Source organism: Chanos chanos, chromosome 7 (genome assembly GCF_902362185.1).
Source record: "Chanos chanos chromosome 7, fChaCha1.1, whole genome shotgun sequence".
Lineage (NCBI taxonomy): Eukaryota > Metazoa > Chordata > Actinopteri > Gonorynchiformes > Chanidae > Chanos > Chanos chanos.
In genome coordinates this window covers 34,432,198-34,452,989 of record NC_044501.1, presented here as the reverse complement: position 1 = coordinate 34,452,989, position 20,792 = coordinate 34,432,198, and the positions used below count along the sequence as shown (strand labels likewise).

Below are 20,792 nucleotides of genomic sequence, written 5' to 3'. Positions count from 1 at the left end.
ATTTCCAGCATAAAAACACAACGGGTGAACTTGTGTTGTCTTATTCAAACAGGGTCCAAGAAGAAGACGAAAGTTGTCAAAAACAATGTTAACCCTGTCTGGAACGAGGTTAGTGACGCTCAGCTGATACCTCTATAGCCTATTATAGCATCCTGACGGATCGTGTAAGAGATATGTATCAGTTCGTTATCTGTTCTGTCTCAGTTGTCTTTGTCCCTTCCTCTGTTCTTTTTCTGTCTCTCTTTCTCAGGGTTTTGAGTGGGACTTGAAGGGTGTACCTTTAGATTCCGCTGCCGATCTTCATGTTGTCGTGAAGGACCATGAAAAAATGGGCAGAAATAGGTATGGATTTACGACTTTGTCTGCTCATCTCTATGTATGTATGTATGCTTGCGTGAGTGAGTGTGTGTGTGTGTGTGCGCGTGTGAGTGTGTGTGTGTATGTGTGTGTGTGTGTGTGTGTGTGCGTGTATGTGTGTGTGAGTGTGTGTGTGTGTGTGTGTGTGTGTGTGTGCGCGTGTGTGTATGTGTGTGTTGTCTCATCCTCCATGCCCGGAGACCTTTCATATTCAGTCACTGATTCTTAAGAATCTCTTCCCATTCAAACACAGCAAATGAAATGGTTTGATAGTCTTTTCCAAGGGTTCCTCCTTGTGACAATTATCAGTTGTCTGTTTAATTCTCTTTGCATGAGAGTAATAAAAATAATTCAGGTAATAATTAATCACAAAGTTTCAATAATGTTTCAGTTATGAGCAGCACAGTTATGTTAAAATAAAGATAACAGTCAGAATAAGGAAACTGGCTGGACAGCTTTGGGAAATTGGCATTTTGGAACTCCTCTGATTTTTCCTACTGATAAGGGGAATTACAGCAGGAAATGAGATAAAGACCGTACCATTGTGAGAGGGATGCGGGGGGGGGGGGGGGCAAACTGTGGATGCAGAGACCTATTTCAGTGACAGATTATGGACTCCCTCTGATGAGTCTTTGGTTCAGTCCAGTTCAGTGCGCCACTGTAAGGCAACAAGACCCTTATATTGCTCTGGACAAGAAAAGCATTCAGTTTTTTATGTTCTGCTTCCATACTAACAATGCAGGGGAGGATGCTGATGGAAAATGACAGCACTTAAGGGTCTTTATATCTGGCAGCCGTCCAACTGTTTTCCTCTTATATCAACATAATGGTTGGTGGTGGAACAACAATCGTATTTGAACGCTGTGGAATTCATTTGGGAGAGGAGAGGAATGTTTGGTATGTGTCATTGTTGAAGTGGGCGACGGGATTTGGAAAAAAAAAAAAAGAGATGTGGCAAACAGTCTGGGGCTCGCTGGCTACTCTTTAGACTTCTGGATTATTCCCAGTGGCGTTTTCTCAGTTGGCTGGCTACAGTGCCACTCAGTGATTACCATGTGCCCTAGGTACGGCACTGATAATATGTCATGGGGGGGGGGGATCATTTTAGTTCATCTTGGCAGTGCAGATGTAAACGTTTTCAAAGGTTTCTTCATGGTGCAACTTGACGGTATTTCTGTTGGTCCTACATTAGTGACTTTTTCTTGGTGGGATAGATCTCTGAAAGGCCTGCATGGTTTAATAAAAAAAAATAAAAAAAAAGACCAGAGACCAGAGAAGCGAAACCTCCGTGTAGGAAACGGTCGATGGCAGTCTGATCCCGGCGTGTTTTTGTTTCAGTCACAATCCTCGTGCGGATACCAATCAGAAGCCATTGTGTGTCCTGGAGCCTTCCCGTGTCCAGAGCGTTCACCTAGTTTCCCTCTCTGTCCTTTCCCAGCGCACATACTGTATAGGAACATACAAACGCCCTGTCCATACACCCCCCCCCCCCGGGCAGGAGCACACGGCCAAATTAGTCAGCATGTTACCGGCCGTAAGTTAAAGTCACAACCTCTTACAATGAGAGCGAGGACAATATGAAGTTTCACATATAGGGCAAGCATTGTGAATTAAAAAGAAAAAAAAACCCCAGAAATAAACATTTATTAGTGTAAACAACATATATTACACCATCATGCAGTACCTTGGTGCTTTTTTTTTTTTTTTTTTTTCTGGTACCACCTTGAAACTTTTCTTAGCTCCTCTTCAGGAATAACCCTTAACGGGCTGGAAACTTTTCAGGGCTGGTCAGGACATCCATTGGCTGGTTGAGAGGAAGGAAGCGTATGGAAGGGAATGTTCACAGGATGTGACTCACAGTGGAGACTGGCATGGTTCTGTCACCTTCCCTACACTCTTCTTCTTACGCACAGTCCTGACAACACCCTGGGTCGTTTGGCAAAGCTCAGTTTTCGATGTCAGATTGTGTATACCCTTTTTCCAAAGAAGTTTGACACCTTTTCTGTGTGAGCTGACAATAAAGTGAATCAAGCTGTCACGCCTGAGACACGAGAAAAGAAAAGAAAATATGGAAAGAAAGAAAGAAAGAAAGAAAAAAAAGAAAGAAAGAAAGACAGAAAGACAAAAAGACAGAAGGAAAGAAAAGAACCTCATTCCTTCCTTACCCTTTCTCGCTGAATACGGAGAAAACCAGATAAGCACTTAACAAAGACACATTTACACATAAACATTTGCGTCTGTTACCATGGAAAACGGACCGCAACAGTGGAAGAATGTTAAGATGTTGAGACAAGGGTGATTAGCCCCCGAGCTAAAGCTGTGTGTTATACAAGCGAGTCAAAAGTCACCCACAAATGTTCTGAAATGCTACATGCACACCTAGAGTGTGTGTGTGTGTGTGTGTGTGTGTGTGTGTGTGTGTGTGTGTGTGTGTGTGTGTATGTGTGTGAGTGTTTGTGCGTGCGCACGTGTGTGTGTGTGTGTGTGTGTGTGTGCTAGCATGCATGTGGAACAATTGTGGATGTGTGTGTGCGTGCGTGTGTGTGTTTGTATGGTCATTGTCTAATATTTCTGACATATTACCTCTGTCTCTCTCTGTCTGTCCCACAGGTTTCTGGGGGAGTGTCGTGTATCTCTTAGAGATGTGCTCAATTCCCCCAACCTAGCAGCCACTTTCACTGTGTCCTTATTAGACACCAAAAGGAACAACACAGGGGTAGGCCTCACTCTCTCTCTCCCTCTCTCTCTCTCTCTCTCTCTCTCTCTCTCTCTCTCTCTGTCTCTCTGTCTCTCTCAATACACAGACACAGACACAGACACACAGACAGACATGCACACACACACACACACTTTCTTTCTTTCTTACCTCTCTGCCTGACTGTTTCATATTTATTCTCATACACTTCTGATGCTTCAATGCTTCCCATGCTGGCCGGGACAAATCATTCTCTATTTCCTGCCGCTGATGTAAAAATAGAATCCTGCCTTTCCCTGAACATGGCTCATGTAAGACAAGAGAAACACTAACCCTGAGACAGAAGAGGGCTGTGATTTGTATATCTTTGGGTATTTTTACACTTGTGTCAAAAGCCTTTCCTTAGCACATCCGCACACACACACACACACACACACACACACACACATGCATGCGCGCACACACATACATAGAAACACAAACACATGCAACACAGGCATCTGAACCACATCAAGAAGCAAGCTGCTCCTTCCCTTTCACCGCCTTTATTGATGTTTGACCCGTGAAGACGTCAATGCCAGATTCCTGTGAGGGGCCTTTGGATCAGAACTTCTCAGACGCACACCCTGTTCTCCTCTTTCCAGCCACTTCCTTCCAATTCCCCCCGTACCCATACCCATGTCTGGCGGCATCACCTGCCTGCCTGGCTGCCTGGCTGCCCGCCTAACTCAACGGGAACCGATGTCACTGCCACCTGCGGGCAATTTCCCGACATTATGCCTGGCTCTTAGGAATCTTGACAGTGAATTAACGACACCAGCTGTCCTGAAGGCGAGATACGGTTTTTCCAATTTGGCGGAACGCAGGACGCTGCGGCTTTGCGGCTCCCAAAACAGTGCTGTATTTTATTTCTGCCCGCCAGTTCACCACTCCGACTCGATGACAAAGTCCGCGGAATCGCTGACGACCAGACCGCCTACAGGGACGAGGTCCTGAACCTTACGTCGCGGCGCGCCTCCAACGATCCCGTCCCCAGTGTGCAGAAGACGAAGGAGCGGATCGTGGACTTCAGGAAGTCCAAAAGCTGCAGCCACTCCCCCAACGGGGTCAAAGTGGAACACGCCCCCAGTTTTAAATTTCTTGGAGTCGACATCAATGAGGACATCTCCCGGTCATCAAGCACCCGCCCCCTCGCGAAGAAGGCCCAACAACGCCCGCATTTTCTGCGGAGGTGGAAGAGCGCCCGCGTATCCCCGAAAATATTTACCAACTCCTACCGCTGCACCATTGAGAGCGTCCTCACTAGCTGCATCTCGGGTGTCGTACGGTGACTGCACGTCAGCAGATCAGAAAGCCCTGCAGCGGGTTGTCAAGACGACCCAGCATATCACCGGTGCCCAGCTCCCACCCATAGAAGACATTTACCATAAACACTGCCTGCACAGAGGCCTGAGCATCAGCAGAGATGTCACCCGCCCCAACCACGGGCCTGTTCTCCCCCCCCCCCTGCCCTTGGGTGTCTCAGAGCCCACACTGCCAGGCTCAGAAACAGCTTCTTCCCCCGAGCTGTTACCCATCTCAGCCTGGCTGCCACTGAACACTACCCTCTCACTTCACCCCCCCCCCCCCCCCTCCCTACCCCCAACTCTTGTGTTTTTATTGGTACTTTTGTGTTTCTTTTGTATCTGTATTTATGCAGATGTATGTCCCTATGTCCCAGTGCTGGGAACGTTACCTATAAATAACTGTACTTTGGCCTCTCTCCCTTTCATGTCCATGAAGATAATTCATCTCTCTATTCCAATAGCCAACTAGGCAAAGCTTCATAGGAGGTGCTTGTAGAACAAGAGAAACTGTGCCAACTGGTACATAGCCCAAATCTTAAAGTGGTTGAGAAACGAATTTTTCTCAGTGGCTTTCTTTCTCTGACTTGTTTAGTGTCCGATGATCCGACATTGTTACTGGCGTTGGTATGCTTTCCCGTTTATAAACTAGGAAAAAAAAAAGTTCTTTGTGTGGTGTTATAAATTGACTGTTGTGATGAATAGAATCTAACGAAAGGCTTGACCGACCTCTGTGACCTTCACTCCCTTCCCCTTTGTCTCCTCGTCCCCAGGCCACAGTGACCCTGCAGATTTCCTATACGCCTCCCCCAGGGATGGCACCTGTTTTTCAGCCTCCACCTCAGCCAGAGGCTGTACACACTCCAGTAGAACTAGACACTGTGACAGGTAAACCCTCAGGCTTAGTAGCGGGCACATTCATGTAAACACTTGTGTACATATGTATGTATGAGCACACACACACACACACACACACACACACACACACACACACACTTATACACGCACACGCACGCGCACACGCACATGCAAACACACAGATACATCTTGTACACATAATGTGACTTCCTGTTTACTTTCCCTGCCACGGTTAGGCCGCAGTTAAACAACTCAGTTTAAATTAAATTAGCACCATTACTGTGGTGGTTGAGCTGAGAGCGTGTACAATGCATGAATGCATAATGAACTGCCAATGTATCTTAAAGGTTTCAGTCTCGTGGTTTCAGACAGTTTACAGTTATACCAGCCTTTGGGTATGTATTGTCTGTCTTGAAAAAGACTAACAATAGCTTGTTGCTGTTGGACCATTATGCTGGTATTTCCTGTTCTTGGTTCTGAAAGGTCATACCCACTTAATGTTTGCTTCACCTCAGTCTAGTTAGATAACGTCTTAGGATCTAGATTCATTTTGTGTATCACGGACAGTATAAAAGCATGTGTTTGCTGGCGTTTGTGCGTGTGAAGTTTTCTCATTGGACACGATGGGGGAGGAAGACACGGAGAGTATGCTGATGATGGAAGCTACGGAAGAGCCGGAGCCGGTGCCCGGACCCCAGGGTCAGGAGCCTGGAGCCCCCGCGGCCCCACCCAAAAAGGCCCCTCCAAATTTCACCCCTGGCTTAAAGAAGAAAAAACGTCATGGTAGCAACAAAGCCCCACTGCCCAACAAACCCCAGGACCTACAGGTGCGTGCATGTGTGTGTGTGTGTGTGCGTGTGTGTGTGTGTGTGTGTGTGTGTGTGTGTGTGGAGGAGGTCAGAAGGAGATAAAAGTATCACATTTTTATCAGGTTGTAATGTCAGGTTTTGTTAACTTACTATGCAATGGAATGTTGAATGCGCAACCTCTTTCTATGTACAGACATACAGTTTTTCTCTGGCGCTCAATCACATTAAGCTAAATACCGTCTTCTAGAATGTACCATAGCCCTCATTCAGTCTCAGTGTTTACATAGATTCTATAACACATTCGTGGGAAAACACCGTACATATTTCTTGACCATGTAACGCCCCAACCCCCCCTCCCCCCAACTGATTCTGTCTCAGTAAACATGGACACAGACCAGTCCCTGCTTATTGGGGATGTGTGACTCCTTAATCAGATTTAGCTTGTGTCCCTTGGATACCAGACTCACAACAGTATTGCTGAATCTCCTCAGAGTCTTTAACCAACGTCTTCAAACACAGTGCCATCTAGTGTTAACATCTCATAATACTAATTTCTCCGTCTCGGGTATGATCGACCGGACAAGTAACATTACAAGGGTTTTTTTTTTGTTGTTTTTAATTTAAATTTTCAAATGAACTTTGTTGGGTTATTACATCGTTCTAAGCTGGTTTGAATATTTGAACAGGTCAGAGTGAGAATCATTGAGGGAAGACAGTTGCCAGGCGTCAACATAAAACCTGTCGTCAAGGTGACGGTGGGTGGACAGACAAAGAGAACACGGATCAAGAAAGGCAATAACCCTTTCTTCGATGAGGTAAAAAAAAAAAAAAAAAAAAAGACATCTGTATTTGCAGTTATTCATAATAAATTCTATAACGTCATGTGGTGATGAACGCTTCTTAAAGTATTAAAAAAAAAAAAAAGCAAGAAAGAAATACTGTGCATTTCACAAAAAGCTGAAATAAAACTTTTTCTTCTGCCCAGACGTTCTACCTGAACTTCTTTGAGACACCCTCAGATCTGTTTGATGAGCCCATTTTCATCACAGTGAGTGAGAACCATAGTTAGTCCCTTTTCGTGTATTTCACATAAACGGACGCCTCTCCAGAGTTCTAACGTCTCCCATCATCTCTCCTCTAAGGTCTTTGACTCCAAGTCTCTACGTACAGACTCGGTCATTGGAGAGTTCAAGGTGAAACACACATTCTCTCTCTCTCTCTCTCTCTCTCTCCGTAATCTCTCACTGCTCTCTCCACGTCTTATCTCTTTACGTGGGGCTGTTTATTTCTTTGTAACCCGACTCTAACCCAGCGTTTTTGTTCTCGTCTTCAGCTGGACGTAGGGATGGTCTACAATGAACACAGTGAGTGTGACCGAGTCTTTTCAAGTCTTTCAGTGTCATGCTGTAATGCTGTCTAGCCATACTGATCTTTATTATAATCATTTTCTGCAGATTTGGGGTTTTTTTCCCTCTTTTTTCTTCATGACCGTGTTGACACGTCGCTGAGAACTGCATTGTAGTTAACAGTTTATTAACTGACGATGAGAGAAATCAATAGAACCTGATTGAACATATTAAACGTGACATGAAATATCATAACATTTTGTCATATCTCTACAGGACATGCTTTCCTCAGAAAATGGTTGTTGCTGTCTGACCCCGATGACCTCTCAGCGGGTGCCAGAGGTTATCTGAAGGTCAGCCTCTTCGTCCTGGCGGCAGGTGATGAGGCTCCGGTGAGTGAGGAGTTTTGTAAGACTTTTGAATTTTAATAAGAGTTTTGCATTTTCATATTCACCATGTCATGTTGCCTGCTTTCAAAATGTTTTTTTAATTAAATAAATTAATTTTATTTTAATATATACTGATATAATGGTTGTTCTTGAGGCTGGCATATTGAAGTGTTGACCTTTGACCCATTATTTTTGTCTTGTGTGTGTGTGTGTGTGTGTGTTTGTGTGTGTGTGTGTGTGTGTGTGTGTTGTAGATGGATAAGAGGGAAGGTGTGGAGGATAAAGAAGACATTGAGGGAAACCTACTTAGACCAGCTGGACTAACTCTCAGAGGAGCCATGTTCACTCTGAAAGTCTTCAGAGCTGAAGACCTGCCACAGAGTGAGCACATGGACCTTGTGTGTGTGTGTGTGTGTGTGTGTGTATGTGTGTATGTATGTGCGTGTATCTTTGAGAAGGATACTGTTTTGAAAGTGAGTATCTCTCTTCATCTTACAGTGGATGATGCATTCATGGATGGAATGAAGCAGGTTTTAGGCTTTGACTCTAACAGGAAGAATCTGGTTGACCCATTGGTAGAGGTCAACTTTGCTGGAAAAACGGTATCCACCCATTCCTGTCTTATGCCATTTCATCAATGAAAACAATCATATGATCAATAAATCATAGCTCACATTTACTTATTTAAGTTTGCAAATCACTCCAATATGTTTTTCTCCATCTAGCTACAATAACACAATTAGATCTCATCTTTATTTACTGTTAATATAATCATGAAATGTTGTAATGTTAATTGTAATATCAGTACATATGTAATTGCAGAATTGTAATGTCAGTACATATGTAATATCAGAACTCAGTCGTGCTATATGTAAAGAATAAGGCCATTCTCTGACTTGTATAATTGTATCTAAAGATCTGTAGTAAGATACTGGAGAAGAATGCGAACCCCCAGTGGAACCAGAGTCTCACTTTACCAATCAGGGTAAGACCACTTGTCCAGTACACCCAAGAACCAAACCATTAACCACTTACTGGTCAGCCGTCATCTCCAGCTCTCTCGTTAACTATCTCTCTTTTTCACAGTTTCCTTCCATGTGTGAAAAGATGAGAATTCGCATTTTAGACTGGTAAGTCTACCTCATGTCGAGTAACAGACTTAATTCTGATATAGACACCAAAAATCTGATTGGTTTGAATTTATTCATTGTTAAAACTAGAAATTTCTTATTCTCAAAAATCATTAGCAATGTCGACACTATCGTCCGTTATAAAAAGGTTGCTGATTTCATATCTATATGTTATATATCTACCATGTCGTTTGCCAACCTACTCTATCATGTTTTCTAAAAGGGATCGTGCCAGTCACAATGATGTTATTGGAACGACGCATCTGTGCATGTCAAAGATCTCTGCTCCAGGAGGAGAAATAGAGGGTAGGTCACATCTAGGCTGTGTAAGTAGCTCCCTGCATTTGGTGTGCGCATCGGCTGAGCCAAAGCGAAAACCAGTATGTGTGCTCTGGTTTGAAATATGCACAACACACTGGAAAAAAATGGTACTGGTTGGTAATGATGGGTAATGTGATATATTGGTGCCCTGGTGTGGTGAATTAGGTTTGAAATTGGCGGTCTGGAGTGGATCGAAAAGGCAGCTTTGGATTTAGAATCGTTTTTGTGAGCTGGCTTATTTGGCGGTGAAACTGCGGCTTGAAGTGTTCTTGTGTGACTCGCATGACCTTGTACTAACATAGCACTTCAAACATATTCCCCCCTTGCATCTTCTGCTGGTTTAACGGTGTCACCTTATTTCGGGTTCTCCACGAGTAAACTACTAACTTAAGTAGTTGCAAGACCAAGTGCTAGTTTCATAAGTTGAGTATTTCTAGGTGCTATATTTCGAGAAGTTCCATCTCCACATGGCATTCCGGGACTCACTGAAGTTGTGCTAAAACTTTTATATTGAACCTGTTTTGTTTGCTTCAAACCATCGCAACAGTCACACGCAAGTCAGGAGCGTGTGTTCTTCCATTAAAGTCAACCCATTCACCCGTGAAGTGTTATATGAGGTGACATGTGGTTGGCATACTGCCAAACAGGAACAAGTTTTCAGCACAGCTCATGCATGGGGTCCCTGTAGATGACATTAGAGCGCATCCGTTTTCTCTGAGCCTTCCCTTGAGCTACTATGTCTAAAAAGAATCTCCTTCATTTCTCTGTGCATTCAGACGAGTTGCCCTCCAGGACCATCCAAAGCATCAGTACGTCCTCATTCTCTGTCTCCTTTCTGTGTGGAACAACTGTTTATAGATAACTCAGACGCCTCTCCCCTGAAACATGAGTTTGACTGTGTTAACAATAGTCAAAGTAAATGAGATGTAAGGGTTTTCTTCTTTTTTTTTTAATCCTAATCAGTGGTATACAGCTAAATAATCAGCAAGTTCTCAATCCAGTGAATTTTACAGCTCTCTTTTTCGATACTGATGTTGACTTATAACTTCTTGTTTCTTGTTTGTGGTTGTGATGAGTTCATTTCTATGTGATTAGATGATTATTCCTTTCAAAGCAATGTGATATCAGGTGACATATGTGATTTAGCTCTGATTGTTGTCCGTACTCCCTTTTGTGTTTTAGTGGATGACAATCTGGGTTTCTTGCCCACCTTTGGTCCCTGTTATGTGAACCTGTACGGGAGTCTGCGGGAATTCACTGCCTTCTCAGACCCTCACGAAGTACTGAACCTGGGCAAGGTACTTTAACATTTATATTTATAATTACAATTTATAATTTAGTTCTTTTGCTTTTCATTTTTTTTTTAGCAGAACTGCTTTCAAAACATGCATTCACATTCAGTATAACAGAACTAATAATAATAATGTCCCCATCACTTTGAAGAAGGAGAAGTAATGAGAATTTGTGAGGAATTCTTTTTTAAAAAGAACTACAATAATAAGACACGGTCTCACTTCATGAACAGTCTGAAAAGATGCATTTTCAGTCGCCAGCAGAAAATACAAAATGTTGTACGAATATTAATACAGAAGATTTATCTGAAGATGTTAAGACTTCTGAGATTCATCTAGATGATTTAAGGATGTTGAAATCTTGAATGGACCAGCTACAATACAATGTAATGACATTCGTGACATCGCCATGGTGAACATCTCTCAAGATATAAATCATATGTTTTCAGTGTGCAGTTCTAGACAAAATCAAAGTCAATGAAAAAGAAACAAAAAGAAAAAAAAAAAAAATCCCAGGTTGTCTCACACAGCTACAGTAATCTGACAGATGTTCCATCAGAAAACGGAAACAGCTGTGTCTCGATTGTGTTGACGTAGGGTGAGGGTGTGGCCTACCGTGGGCGGGTTCTGTTGGAGCTGAGCACTAAGCTGTCTGATCGTGTGGAGCAGAGGGTGGAGGACATCTCTTCAGATGATCTTCTCGTCGTAGAGGTGAGAAATCACAGTTCTATCGAGAAATCACATTTCTAATAATCACAGAATATTGTTCAGTAAAAGCAGTTTAGAAAAAAATTCTGACATTAGTTACTGAAACAAAGCAATTCGTTTTGGAAAGCAATACAATTCAAGGTTTTGCAGCACATCCTAATGTGAGAGCTTCATGCAAAACCTTTTTTTTTTTCCCCCAGAACAAACATCTCTAGTGTGTAATTACCAGAGGCATTTTAATCTTTCCAAACTGTTATACGTGGAATATAGGTTCCGCAGTTTTTTTTCATAGCCTCCCTTTTTTTGTTTGTGTGTTTGTTTGTTTATTTGTTTGTGTGTAGAAATTCATGCGGAAGAGGAAGTACTCCCTGTTTGCTGCGTTCTACTCTGCCACTCTTCTGCAGGATGTGGATGATGCCTTGCAGTTTGAGGTCAGCATCGGTAACTACGGCAACAAATTTGACTACACCTGTCTCCCCCTGGCCTCCACCACCCAGTTCAGCCGATCTGTATTCGATGGTGAGAAACAGCGCCCCAGTGTGGTTCATCACGACAGCTACGCATAGAATCGAACAGAATAGAATAGAATGTGATATTCATTAAAAATACCCTCACATGTCTGATGATTAGAATCACTATTAATTTGGATTAAATAATTGAAACTGCAGTAACGGCTTCATAAGAAAACACAGGTCTTAGAGAGAAAAAAGAGTGAATGCATGTACTGTGTGTTTCTGCAGGCTGTCATTATTACTACCTGCCCTGGGGACATGTTAAACCAGTGGTGGTCCTGTCCTCAGAGTGGGAGGACATTAGTCCTCGCATTGAGGCTCTGAACCAGCTGCTATGCGCCGTTGAGCGTCTGGTAAGTTACTCTACGTCGAGAAAGTCTCTGACCGCACTCTGTTATTAATAACTTAATATGTCTTTGAATTTTGTGACAAACAGAAAGCTTTGCGAGATTGTCAGGTCATACCCATGAACTGAAAGAAATGATCTGCATTTTCTTTATTTTCAAGCTGTAAACTTGCAATTACAGCCACTAATGGATTTAAGTCATATCTTGGTTTTAGGAATCCAATCTGGAGAAAGTGCAGCTTGAGATCAAAGCAGGAAGTGACCTAGAGGAAGTGGAAATAACAGTTGTACAGCTGCTTGATGATGTCATTACTGACTGCAGGTAAGTTTTTTCAGGCGATCGTACTTTATATACTTGGTCATAAAGAAAAGACAGCATACTAAAATTCAGACACAGAGACACAAGAACATGCTTCATAACACTTATACCTTTAACTCAAGTCTTTACAACATATAGCATAACGATAAATTAATCCATCTCGATAAAGCAGTCAATGATTTAAAACAAATCTTATGACATTTTCATCACTAGTCTTTTCTAGCTTTGTACATACCCTACCACAATCACATGTAATGAAAACAGGTAGAAATGTAAAAACGTATCAAATAAGTCTATGACTGACTGTGTACACTGTGTATCAGTGAAGAGCTGCCTAAGCTGGATGACTGGCCGTGCGTGACCCCTCTGGACAAGGCTTTGAGGCACCTCCGAAAGATCAACATGAAGCAAATAGAGCAGGCGGCGCTGTCACTCAAACACGGGCCTGCCACTGATCTGAGTACAGTGTTAGAGCAGGCAGAGGACTGGGCAGTCCGTCTGCGGAACCTCGCAGAGGAGGTGAGCGGACGAAAGAGCCAAAATTCAGTTATGCAGGGAAATAGGATTATGTCATGATGCAGTACAGTGTCTTTATAATTCTAAATAAATAGCTTTGGGTTCATTAAGTGTTTAGAGCGTTGTCTGCATGTTCTCTCTCTCTCTCTCTCTCTCTCTCTCTCTCTCTCTCTCTTTTTTTCTTTCTTTCTTCTCCCAGCCCCAGAACAGTCTTCCAGATATAGTGATCTGGATGCTCCAGGGGGACAGGAGGGTGGCCTACCACAGGATTCCTGCCCACCAGGTGCTCTTCTCCCAGGGCTACTGTGGCAAACACTGTGGGCAGCTCCAGACCATCTTCATGAAGGTAAGTAACGCAGCCAGTGACCAGTATTAGCTGGAAGGTCAGTGATATAACACATGACAAGAGAAAGTAACTAGATATTGTGATAGAAGAATTTTCACTGTTTTGACCTGTTTCAGATGCCATCTCACTCTTTTGGGCACCTTAAGAGAGACTGAAAAAAAACCCTGGTATAATACATACTGACAATGTTAAAACAGAGAAAGTTATTCATGCATAAGCTAAGATAAGCGCAAGAGTGATTCAGACTTTTCGAGTACTGCTGTCAGAAGTCTAGAAGTGTGTTTCTGTATTTAGTACCCTCAGGATGGTGGTGGAAACCCTAAGATTCCAGCTCAGTTGCGAGTGAAGGTCTGGTTTGGTCTGGCGGCTGATGTCAAACATTTTAACCAGTTTGCTGAGGGGAAGCTGTCTGTCTTTGCAGAGACTGTGAGTGAACCGTCCTTATGTCCCTAGCGCTCTGTTTTGTGTTCTGTTAACACGCTAGTTACCAAGGCTGTGTGACCTTCTCCACTTTTATCTTTTATCACATCATTACCTTAATTTGTCTTATCATTTCAGCAACCACTGCACATGCTCAGACATTTCACTTCATATTCCAATTCATATTTAGCCAGTTTAGTACATCAGCAGAAACAAAAATTAGCCACCTGCTAGTGGCTATTGTCCATGCTATTGTCCATGCTATAAGGCTAACGTTTGTCTCTGTATCTCTCTCTTCTTCAGTATGAAAATCAGACTAAGTTGGCTCTGGTGGGGAACTGGGGGACAACCGGACTGACCTACCCCAAATTCAGTGACGTGACCGGCCGAGTAAAGCTGGTCAAGGAGAGCTTCCAGCCGTCTTCAGGCTGGACGTGGGCGGGAGACTGGGTCATTAGCCCAGAGAAGACGTGAGTGTGTATAACGAATTTATAAGCTGCTGCTCTTATGCTACATAATAATGACTACATGCTTGGTTTGTATTCTGCCTCTCTTGGAAGTCCGTTTGGATAAGAGCGTCTTCTAAGTGAATAAATGTAAATGTAAATATGTTAATCGTTTTACATTAACGTTATTGATTGGTGATGTAGTCACAGTAGCCTGGTTCTGCCATGGCTTTTCCCTCTGTTCTGCGCTATGTAGCATGCTTCACGATGTGGACGCCGGTCACATGACCTTTGTGGAGGAGGTGTTTGAGAATCAGATGAGATTGCCTGGAGGACAGTGGATCGGGATGCCTGAGGGATACACAGACGTGGTCAGCACACTGAAAACAGAAACGGAAACAGAAACAAATGACTGGCATTTCAGACGCAACATATAGAGAGTCAGCAGTTTCTAGTAACGCCTGCTATGGGAATGCATGTTATCTGAGAGAATTATTTTCACAATGAGCTTTTAGCAAAGACTTATGTAAAACAGAAGGACAGAGAAATAATAATGTAGAAGTAGAAGGGGGCTGACGTGCTATTCTCTGTGTGTCCACTGGGAGGCAGAATGGAGAGAAAGCTGTGCCTAAAGATGAAATTGAGTGTCCACCAGGGTGGGTGTGGGAAGACGTGGAGTGGAGCGAAGATCTGAACCGGGCTGTGGACGACCAAGGTACAGAAACTTCTAGAATAACCCCACAGCTTCACCGACCTTTCATCTCTTACATAAAACTGAACTGTTCAGATAGAGAGCACAGTGAAAGAAAATGTCTTATTAGATAAACCTCACCTCAGTATGCAGAAATCCCTCATTTGATGACTGGTGTATTCACGTCAACTGATTCTATTTGGCACTCTGAAGACGCGGTAATGATTTTTACAAAGCGTCCTTTGAGAGTCGCCCTTTCCTCGTTTTACTTCGCTTTTCTCATTTCCCTTTGTTTCTCTCTTTGTCGCTTTCCTTAGGGTGGGAATACGGGATCACCATCCCTCCCGACCGCCGACCCAAATCATGGGTACCTTCGGAGAAGATGTACCACACCAACCGGCGCCGGCGCTGGATCCGCTTACGCAGACGGGACCTGCAGAAAATGGAGGCACTGAAAAAGGTATTGAATATTACAGCGGATGACAGATCAGTTTATTTATATCTCACAAACATGTTGTTTTCGTGGGGTTTTTTTTTTTTTTTTTTGCGGTCCTCTGATTCATTTCATGGGAGCGATTCAGAGAGCAAGAATTTGGCGGTGATTTGCTTTATTCTTTGTCACTTTAAAAAAATCTGGAACTCCAAAAAAAAATTTCGGATGATGCTTGCAACAGTAGATGGAGTATCAAGTGTACTCATCCCATTCCAGGAGCCTTTTGAGAAAGAGGTTGAAAGTGGGGGTGGGGGGGGGGGGGGGTTGGTGATTAAGGGGGGGACACTTAATCAATCACACCGTCTGACACTAATCTGAAAGCAATCCACTCTGATCCGTGCGATCCCGTTTGGCTTTGGCAACAAACCTACAGCACATCTCAATTTAGAATCTCACCACAAATATGTTTGTGCTATGAGTGTGTATATGTGTGTGCGCGTTTGTGTGTGTGTGTGTCTCAGTGTGTGTGTATGTGGGTGGGTGGGTGGATGTGTGCGTGCATGTGTGCGTGTATGAGTGTTTTAACTGAAAAAGCTCAAGGTGTTATGTCACATAAAACGCTGTGTCCAATACTTTTTAATGATGATATATTGTGAAGATTAATCATAATTTTTCTGTGACTAATGAGGCAGACAGAAGATACAGTAGAGCATTTCAAAGAGAGAGAGAGAGAGAGAGAGAAGACAGAACTTCTCATCATTTGTCCTGAAGGGGGTGCTCTGTGCACACTCATGTAAAGATTCAACTTTGGAATCGTGGAAAGGTTTTCTCTTCTAGTAATATTGATCTTTGTTATAAAAAAAAAATCCTGAAAGGTGTTTAGTTTCAGTGTTTTCATTTGCAGTTTTTTGTTTATCCAGAATTCCTCACTGATGCATTTTGATACTGCTTGTGATCCTTTCCCAACCTCAAAAGCCCAGTGGCTCCGTCTTCCAGGCCTCATCAAACATTGTCTGTGTGTGTGTGTGTCTGTCTGTGTGTGTATGTATATGTGTGTGTGTGTGTGTGTTTGTCCATGTGTGTGCATTTGTCCATGTGTGTGTGTGTTTGTGCTTTGACAGCAGCGTCCAGATGACTCAGAGCGTGAGGGTTGGGAATACGCCTCTCTGTTCGGTTGGAAGTTCCACCTGAAGCAGCGCAAGACCGATTCGTTCCGCCGCCGCCGTTGGCGACGCCGCATGGAGCCTCTGGAGAAGACTGGACCAGCCGCCATCTTCGACTTGGAGTGCTCACTGGTATTAAGGCATGAGACAGTCAATAGACGAGGGCACAAACAGAGGGAAAGTAGCCTGGAGAGTAAAGAACCAGGGATTAAGCATAACTGTAGGGAGGGTAAGATCTTAGTTTTGAGTCCAAAGAGACGACTGCGAGGAAGGGAGAGACGGATTGTAAACACTGAATGAAATAACACAGTTTTGAGGGGAAGCATGCAGAAACGGGGTATACTCAGAGTATAATAAGAAGAAGACAGAGAGAGAGAGAGAGAGAGAGAGACAGAGAGAGAGAGAGAGAGACAGAGAGAAGTGTGAAGTGGGGCTTGGGCAGGGATAGGCGAGAATGGGCATGGAGGGGTTTGGGCCTGGACAAACGTGAGGTGCTGAGAGAGACTGGGCAGCCGGAGTGGAATCAAACTGGTGAAATAAGGCTACCAAGGGATATCATTTAAGGGAAAGCAGGAATGGAAAAGTCTCTCTGTGTGTGTGTGTGTGTGTGTGTGACTGTTCGTAACACACTGCGTGTGAGCCCACTACAGTAAGCACATTCACTCTTTGGTCTAACTTTGGCCTACTGGGTCCTTTGACTCAGATCTCTCTCAAACTGCTTTGGCACTGCCGATCATGAGACCCAAGCTTAAAAGGTTCTGGAACCTTCCGCACACGATTCTGAGGGGCATTCACTAGCACTCCAATAGCTGAATATGGGGGATTCCCTTGGCACCAACACTTTTTTGGCCTGTTTGTCTGATATCCCCGTAAAGACACTGCTCTGGAAGACCAGAGCCAATATTTCTGTAAGAATACAGCCACAATCAGACTGACCCCATTATAATCTTCACAAAAAAAAAAATCAAACGCAAACGCTGCTCGTACATCTTTCCCTCATGGGAAATTCTTACAGTACTTACATTGTTTAAAGTGGGCCTCTTTTAGGTCTTAGCTGCGCAGGGACAACCCCATCACACTGGTTTTCTAGATCTTTCTGAGGTTTGGGTGAGGTTTTTTTTGGTGGGGGGGGGGGGGGGGGGGGGGTGTATTTTAGTTGATTGGAGTAGACTTGGCTCTGTTGTAAAGCTCCGTGGATTACTGGCTCCCGTTCTCTGGCCCGCAGACACACTCTGCTGGGTTGGCACAGGGCGACGTGGGCACAGCCCGGTGGTTAGGGCAGCGGTTATAGGATTGGGTGAAACGGGCACTTATTGTGGGATGGCTCCGTTGCAGGATTTTACAGAGAATATTCATGCCAGGGGCCATGAGAATGAGAAAAAAAAAAAAAAAAGGACAGAGACACTGTATAGATGTGAAAATGTTTTGCGGCCTCAACTTTTGGAAAACTCGTATGTTGTGAATTTGTTTCCAGTCAATTAGAGGAGCTGTCTAACATCACAACATGGTCAGGACTCAGGGGAGAACAGCGAGAGCATTATCCACATCAATTAGCAACTACGCGGCGTGGCATTAGTAATCGTAACCTTGTTACGTAACACTCCGAACGCCTTATGTAATTGTCCTCGACTCTTCATCGAGTCTCGCGTTAATATTTTGAAGCTCCGCGCACACAGTGAGCAATTGTGTCAGTAATTGTGCGCTAGAACTGCACGAGCGTTAGGCCACCCAAAGCATGTGTTGGAAGGAAATGTTTACAGAGCCAATTAAATTTGTTAAATAACAGAAGTAACTCGCTGAGGGGAACGTGTGAGGGACGGCGTAGTTTCCAAAAAAAAAAAAAAAAGTTTTTGGATGCACGGATTGATATTCCAGTGATGTTTAGTGGTGACACACTGTCATTTTTTAGCCAGCGGTTTTTGTGGTAGGTACTGAGCCCCTCTCTTAGTAACTGCTGGTAGACACATCATTAGAACATTCTCAGTTTACACTGGCTCAGAAAACTGAGGTAACAGATCCAACCGTTAAATGTACCCTGTCTTGTTAAAAAGGCTGAACTGTTAAGCTCGTGTTTTATATACAATGAACTTTGAACCTCTTTTGGTTGGAAGTCAGTTTGATGTTGGCTTCTATAGGTTAAGGTTTAAACTCGAAGCCAAGAGTAACTTGATGTAATCACAGCTCTATGCTCAAAGGGGGTTTTGTATGTTATGGTCACAAGTTCTCTCCGTTTTTTTTTTTTGGTCGTTTCTTGTTTGACAGGGAAGTGTTACAGATGACAAGAGTGATGATAAGTCTGTGACCACAACTTTTGGCGTCAACCGGCCTACCATCTCATGCTATTTTGACAGTAAGTATTTGGAATGGAAATAGCACTGCTTGACCTCACCAAAAGGACAGACCTTTTAAGCCAAAGTTCTCATTCCATACTCCGATAAATACATACTCCGTGGTCTTTCTTGCGTAAAATGAAGCCAAACACTGTATCCACAATTTCAGGTGGGACCCGCTATCATCTTCGCTGTTACATGTATCAAGCGAGAGATCTATTAGCCATGGACAAAGACAGCTTCTCAGGTGAGCAGACTGAATTTTTTTTTTTTCTTTATACTGACATTTGACCTATCGTTTCCCTCCCGCCCCGAAACATGAACTGCTGCGGTGTTATGCTATATTTCAAGAGGCCATTAGCGTTAGCATCAGGGGCTGAAGTAATTGTTTTTGGACGGTGTTTTCTTAAACAAAGTTGTTGACAAGGTAGTGCGTTGACCCTATCAACACCCTTGCCGATTGTTCTTCGGTCTTGTGTAAGCTGTCTCCTGTTTCTAATCAGTGAGACAAACAATTTGCTAATCAGCTCTTTGAACTGCGTAGGGGCTTTTCTGCCCAGTCGCACTGATTTCAGCCACACGATATATCAAGACTTCGCTGTCCATTTTTCCATCCAGACGTACTTTGCATAGAACCTGCATGTGGTACTGAACTAAAACACTGCCATTCATTATAAGCAGCTGGCGTAGTTTGTTGAAAAACCACACCCTGGCCACGACCTCTCAACTATTGGAGGAGGGGGAGGGCGCGTTCTTAGAAGTTTTCCGAAGGTTACTGGCACTTCCGAAAAAGAAAAAAAAAAAAAAAAGAAAGGAAGAAAGTTTGCCACCCCTGGAGGGGTAGCGTGACTTCGAGACACACATGAAAAAGCCAGACCCTCCAGACACTCATGAATATGCCATAACCACATGAATAGTATTATGCCAGCATTAGATGCCATTTCGTTGGGTTAATGCATGTTAGGGTACATGTTTCCTCTATCGTTTCGGCTTCCCGGCGTGCATTCATGTGGCGTGATTGGTTGGGGTCAATGGGTAATCCTAATGTAAAGCACATTGATCACAGCACAGCAACAGGAGCAAAATAAATTAAAAAAATTTTTTTTATGAATCCGCCGTGAAAAAAAAAGTTAACGTTGCACAACATTAAGCAAGCATTTTATAAATAACAAAATCATAAAAAAAAAAAAAAGGGTTCAGAGACTTAATGGCTGTGCAAGACATGACTGCGTTTACGTCAGAAAGGGGAAAAATACGATGTCTGGCAAAGAGGGGAGCGAGGGAAAAAAAAAAAAAGGGCCAGTGCGAGCTTAACAGAGAGGATGATGGGAACTCAGGGATTGGGGATTTACAGCAATGGAAATTGCTAGAAAATCCGCCAAGACAGAGAGCCGAACATTAACCTAGTGAAGCACAGTTCAGAGTGTAACTCTGGAAACCAAAGTGTTGGGACATTAAGTTCTCAACGACTAACTCAGGTGTTGAATTATTACTTTAGTTTACAATCCTCTAGACCAGGATAGACGGAAAAAAAAAAAAAAAAATTCCAAACTCTGATTTTGATTAACGTGTGGACAAGAGAAAGATTGGAACGGGATGAGAAGAAACCTTGCTCGTTGCAGGAATAAACTTTTTTTTTTGAAGACTATATGCTACAAAGTTGATGCTATATTGGTGAGCATCGCTAATGGTGACTTTACGAAGCTAGCTTGGTTGCTCAGGAAACAAACAAACAAGCAAACAAACAAACAAGCAAACAAACAAACAAGCAAACCAAAAACAAGTACAGGGGGGTATTCCAGGAAGCAGGTTTAGTGAAAACTAGCAAAACAAAGCCACAGCGCCCTTCTATTAGGAGGTTTACTACTTTCTCTGAGTTAACTAACTCTGAGATTTAACTAAACCCGCTTTCTGGGACACCCCCCAGATGACAAAAGAAGACAGTCAGTGTATTATAATTGTACGGGTGTGTGTGTGTGTGTGTGTGTGTTTGTGTGTGAGAGAGAGAGAGAGAGAGAGTAC

At 43.4% G+C, this 20,792-nt stretch overlaps 1 protein-coding gene across 3 annotated transcripts in view; it reads left to right on the top strand.

Moving 5' to 3' along the window:
* dysf (dysferlin, limb girdle muscular dystrophy 2B (autosomal recessive)) overlaps positions 1 to 20,792 on the top strand; it is a 65,528-nt gene that overhangs the window by 7,359 nt on the left and 37,377 nt on the right. For all 3 annotated transcript variants that reach the window (XM_030779999.1, XM_030779998.1, XM_030779997.1), the window contains exons 2-31: positions 53 to 108; positions 251 to 342; positions 2,968 to 3,073; positions 5,169 to 5,283; positions 5,860 to 6,080; positions 6,749 to 6,877; positions 7,048 to 7,110; positions 7,205 to 7,255; positions 7,396 to 7,426; positions 7,685 to 7,800; positions 8,052 to 8,178; positions 8,296 to 8,399; positions 8,714 to 8,782; positions 8,884 to 8,927; positions 9,151 to 9,233; positions 10,431 to 10,546; positions 11,138 to 11,251; positions 11,590 to 11,767; positions 11,989 to 12,113; positions 12,322 to 12,428; positions 12,749 to 12,944; positions 13,141 to 13,287; positions 13,582 to 13,713; positions 14,011 to 14,177; positions 14,410 to 14,524; positions 14,763 to 14,868; positions 15,162 to 15,304; positions 16,399 to 16,572; positions 18,703 to 18,790; positions 18,940 to 19,017. In XM_030779999.1, the coding sequence (XP_030635859.1) occupies positions 53 to 108; positions 251 to 342; positions 2,968 to 3,073; positions 5,169 to 5,283; positions 5,860 to 6,080; positions 6,749 to 6,877; positions 7,048 to 7,110; positions 7,205 to 7,255; positions 7,396 to 7,426; positions 7,685 to 7,800; positions 8,052 to 8,178; positions 8,296 to 8,399; positions 8,714 to 8,782; positions 8,884 to 8,927; positions 9,151 to 9,233; positions 10,431 to 10,546; positions 11,138 to 11,251; positions 11,590 to 11,767; positions 11,989 to 12,113; positions 12,322 to 12,428; positions 12,749 to 12,944; positions 13,141 to 13,287; positions 13,582 to 13,713; positions 14,011 to 14,177; positions 14,410 to 14,524; positions 14,763 to 14,868; positions 15,162 to 15,304; positions 16,399 to 16,572; positions 18,703 to 18,790; positions 18,940 to 19,017 (3,393 nt within the window). The remainder of the gene's footprint in view (positions 1 to 52; positions 109 to 250; positions 343 to 2,967; positions 3,074 to 5,168; positions 5,284 to 5,859; positions 6,081 to 6,748; positions 6,878 to 7,047; positions 7,111 to 7,204; positions 7,256 to 7,395; positions 7,427 to 7,684; positions 7,801 to 8,051; positions 8,179 to 8,295; positions 8,400 to 8,713; positions 8,783 to 8,883; positions 8,928 to 9,150; positions 9,234 to 10,430; positions 10,547 to 11,137; positions 11,252 to 11,589; positions 11,768 to 11,988; positions 12,114 to 12,321; positions 12,429 to 12,748; positions 12,945 to 13,140; positions 13,288 to 13,581; positions 13,714 to 14,010; positions 14,178 to 14,409; positions 14,525 to 14,762; positions 14,869 to 15,161; positions 15,305 to 16,398; positions 16,573 to 18,702; positions 18,791 to 18,939; positions 19,018 to 20,792) is intronic.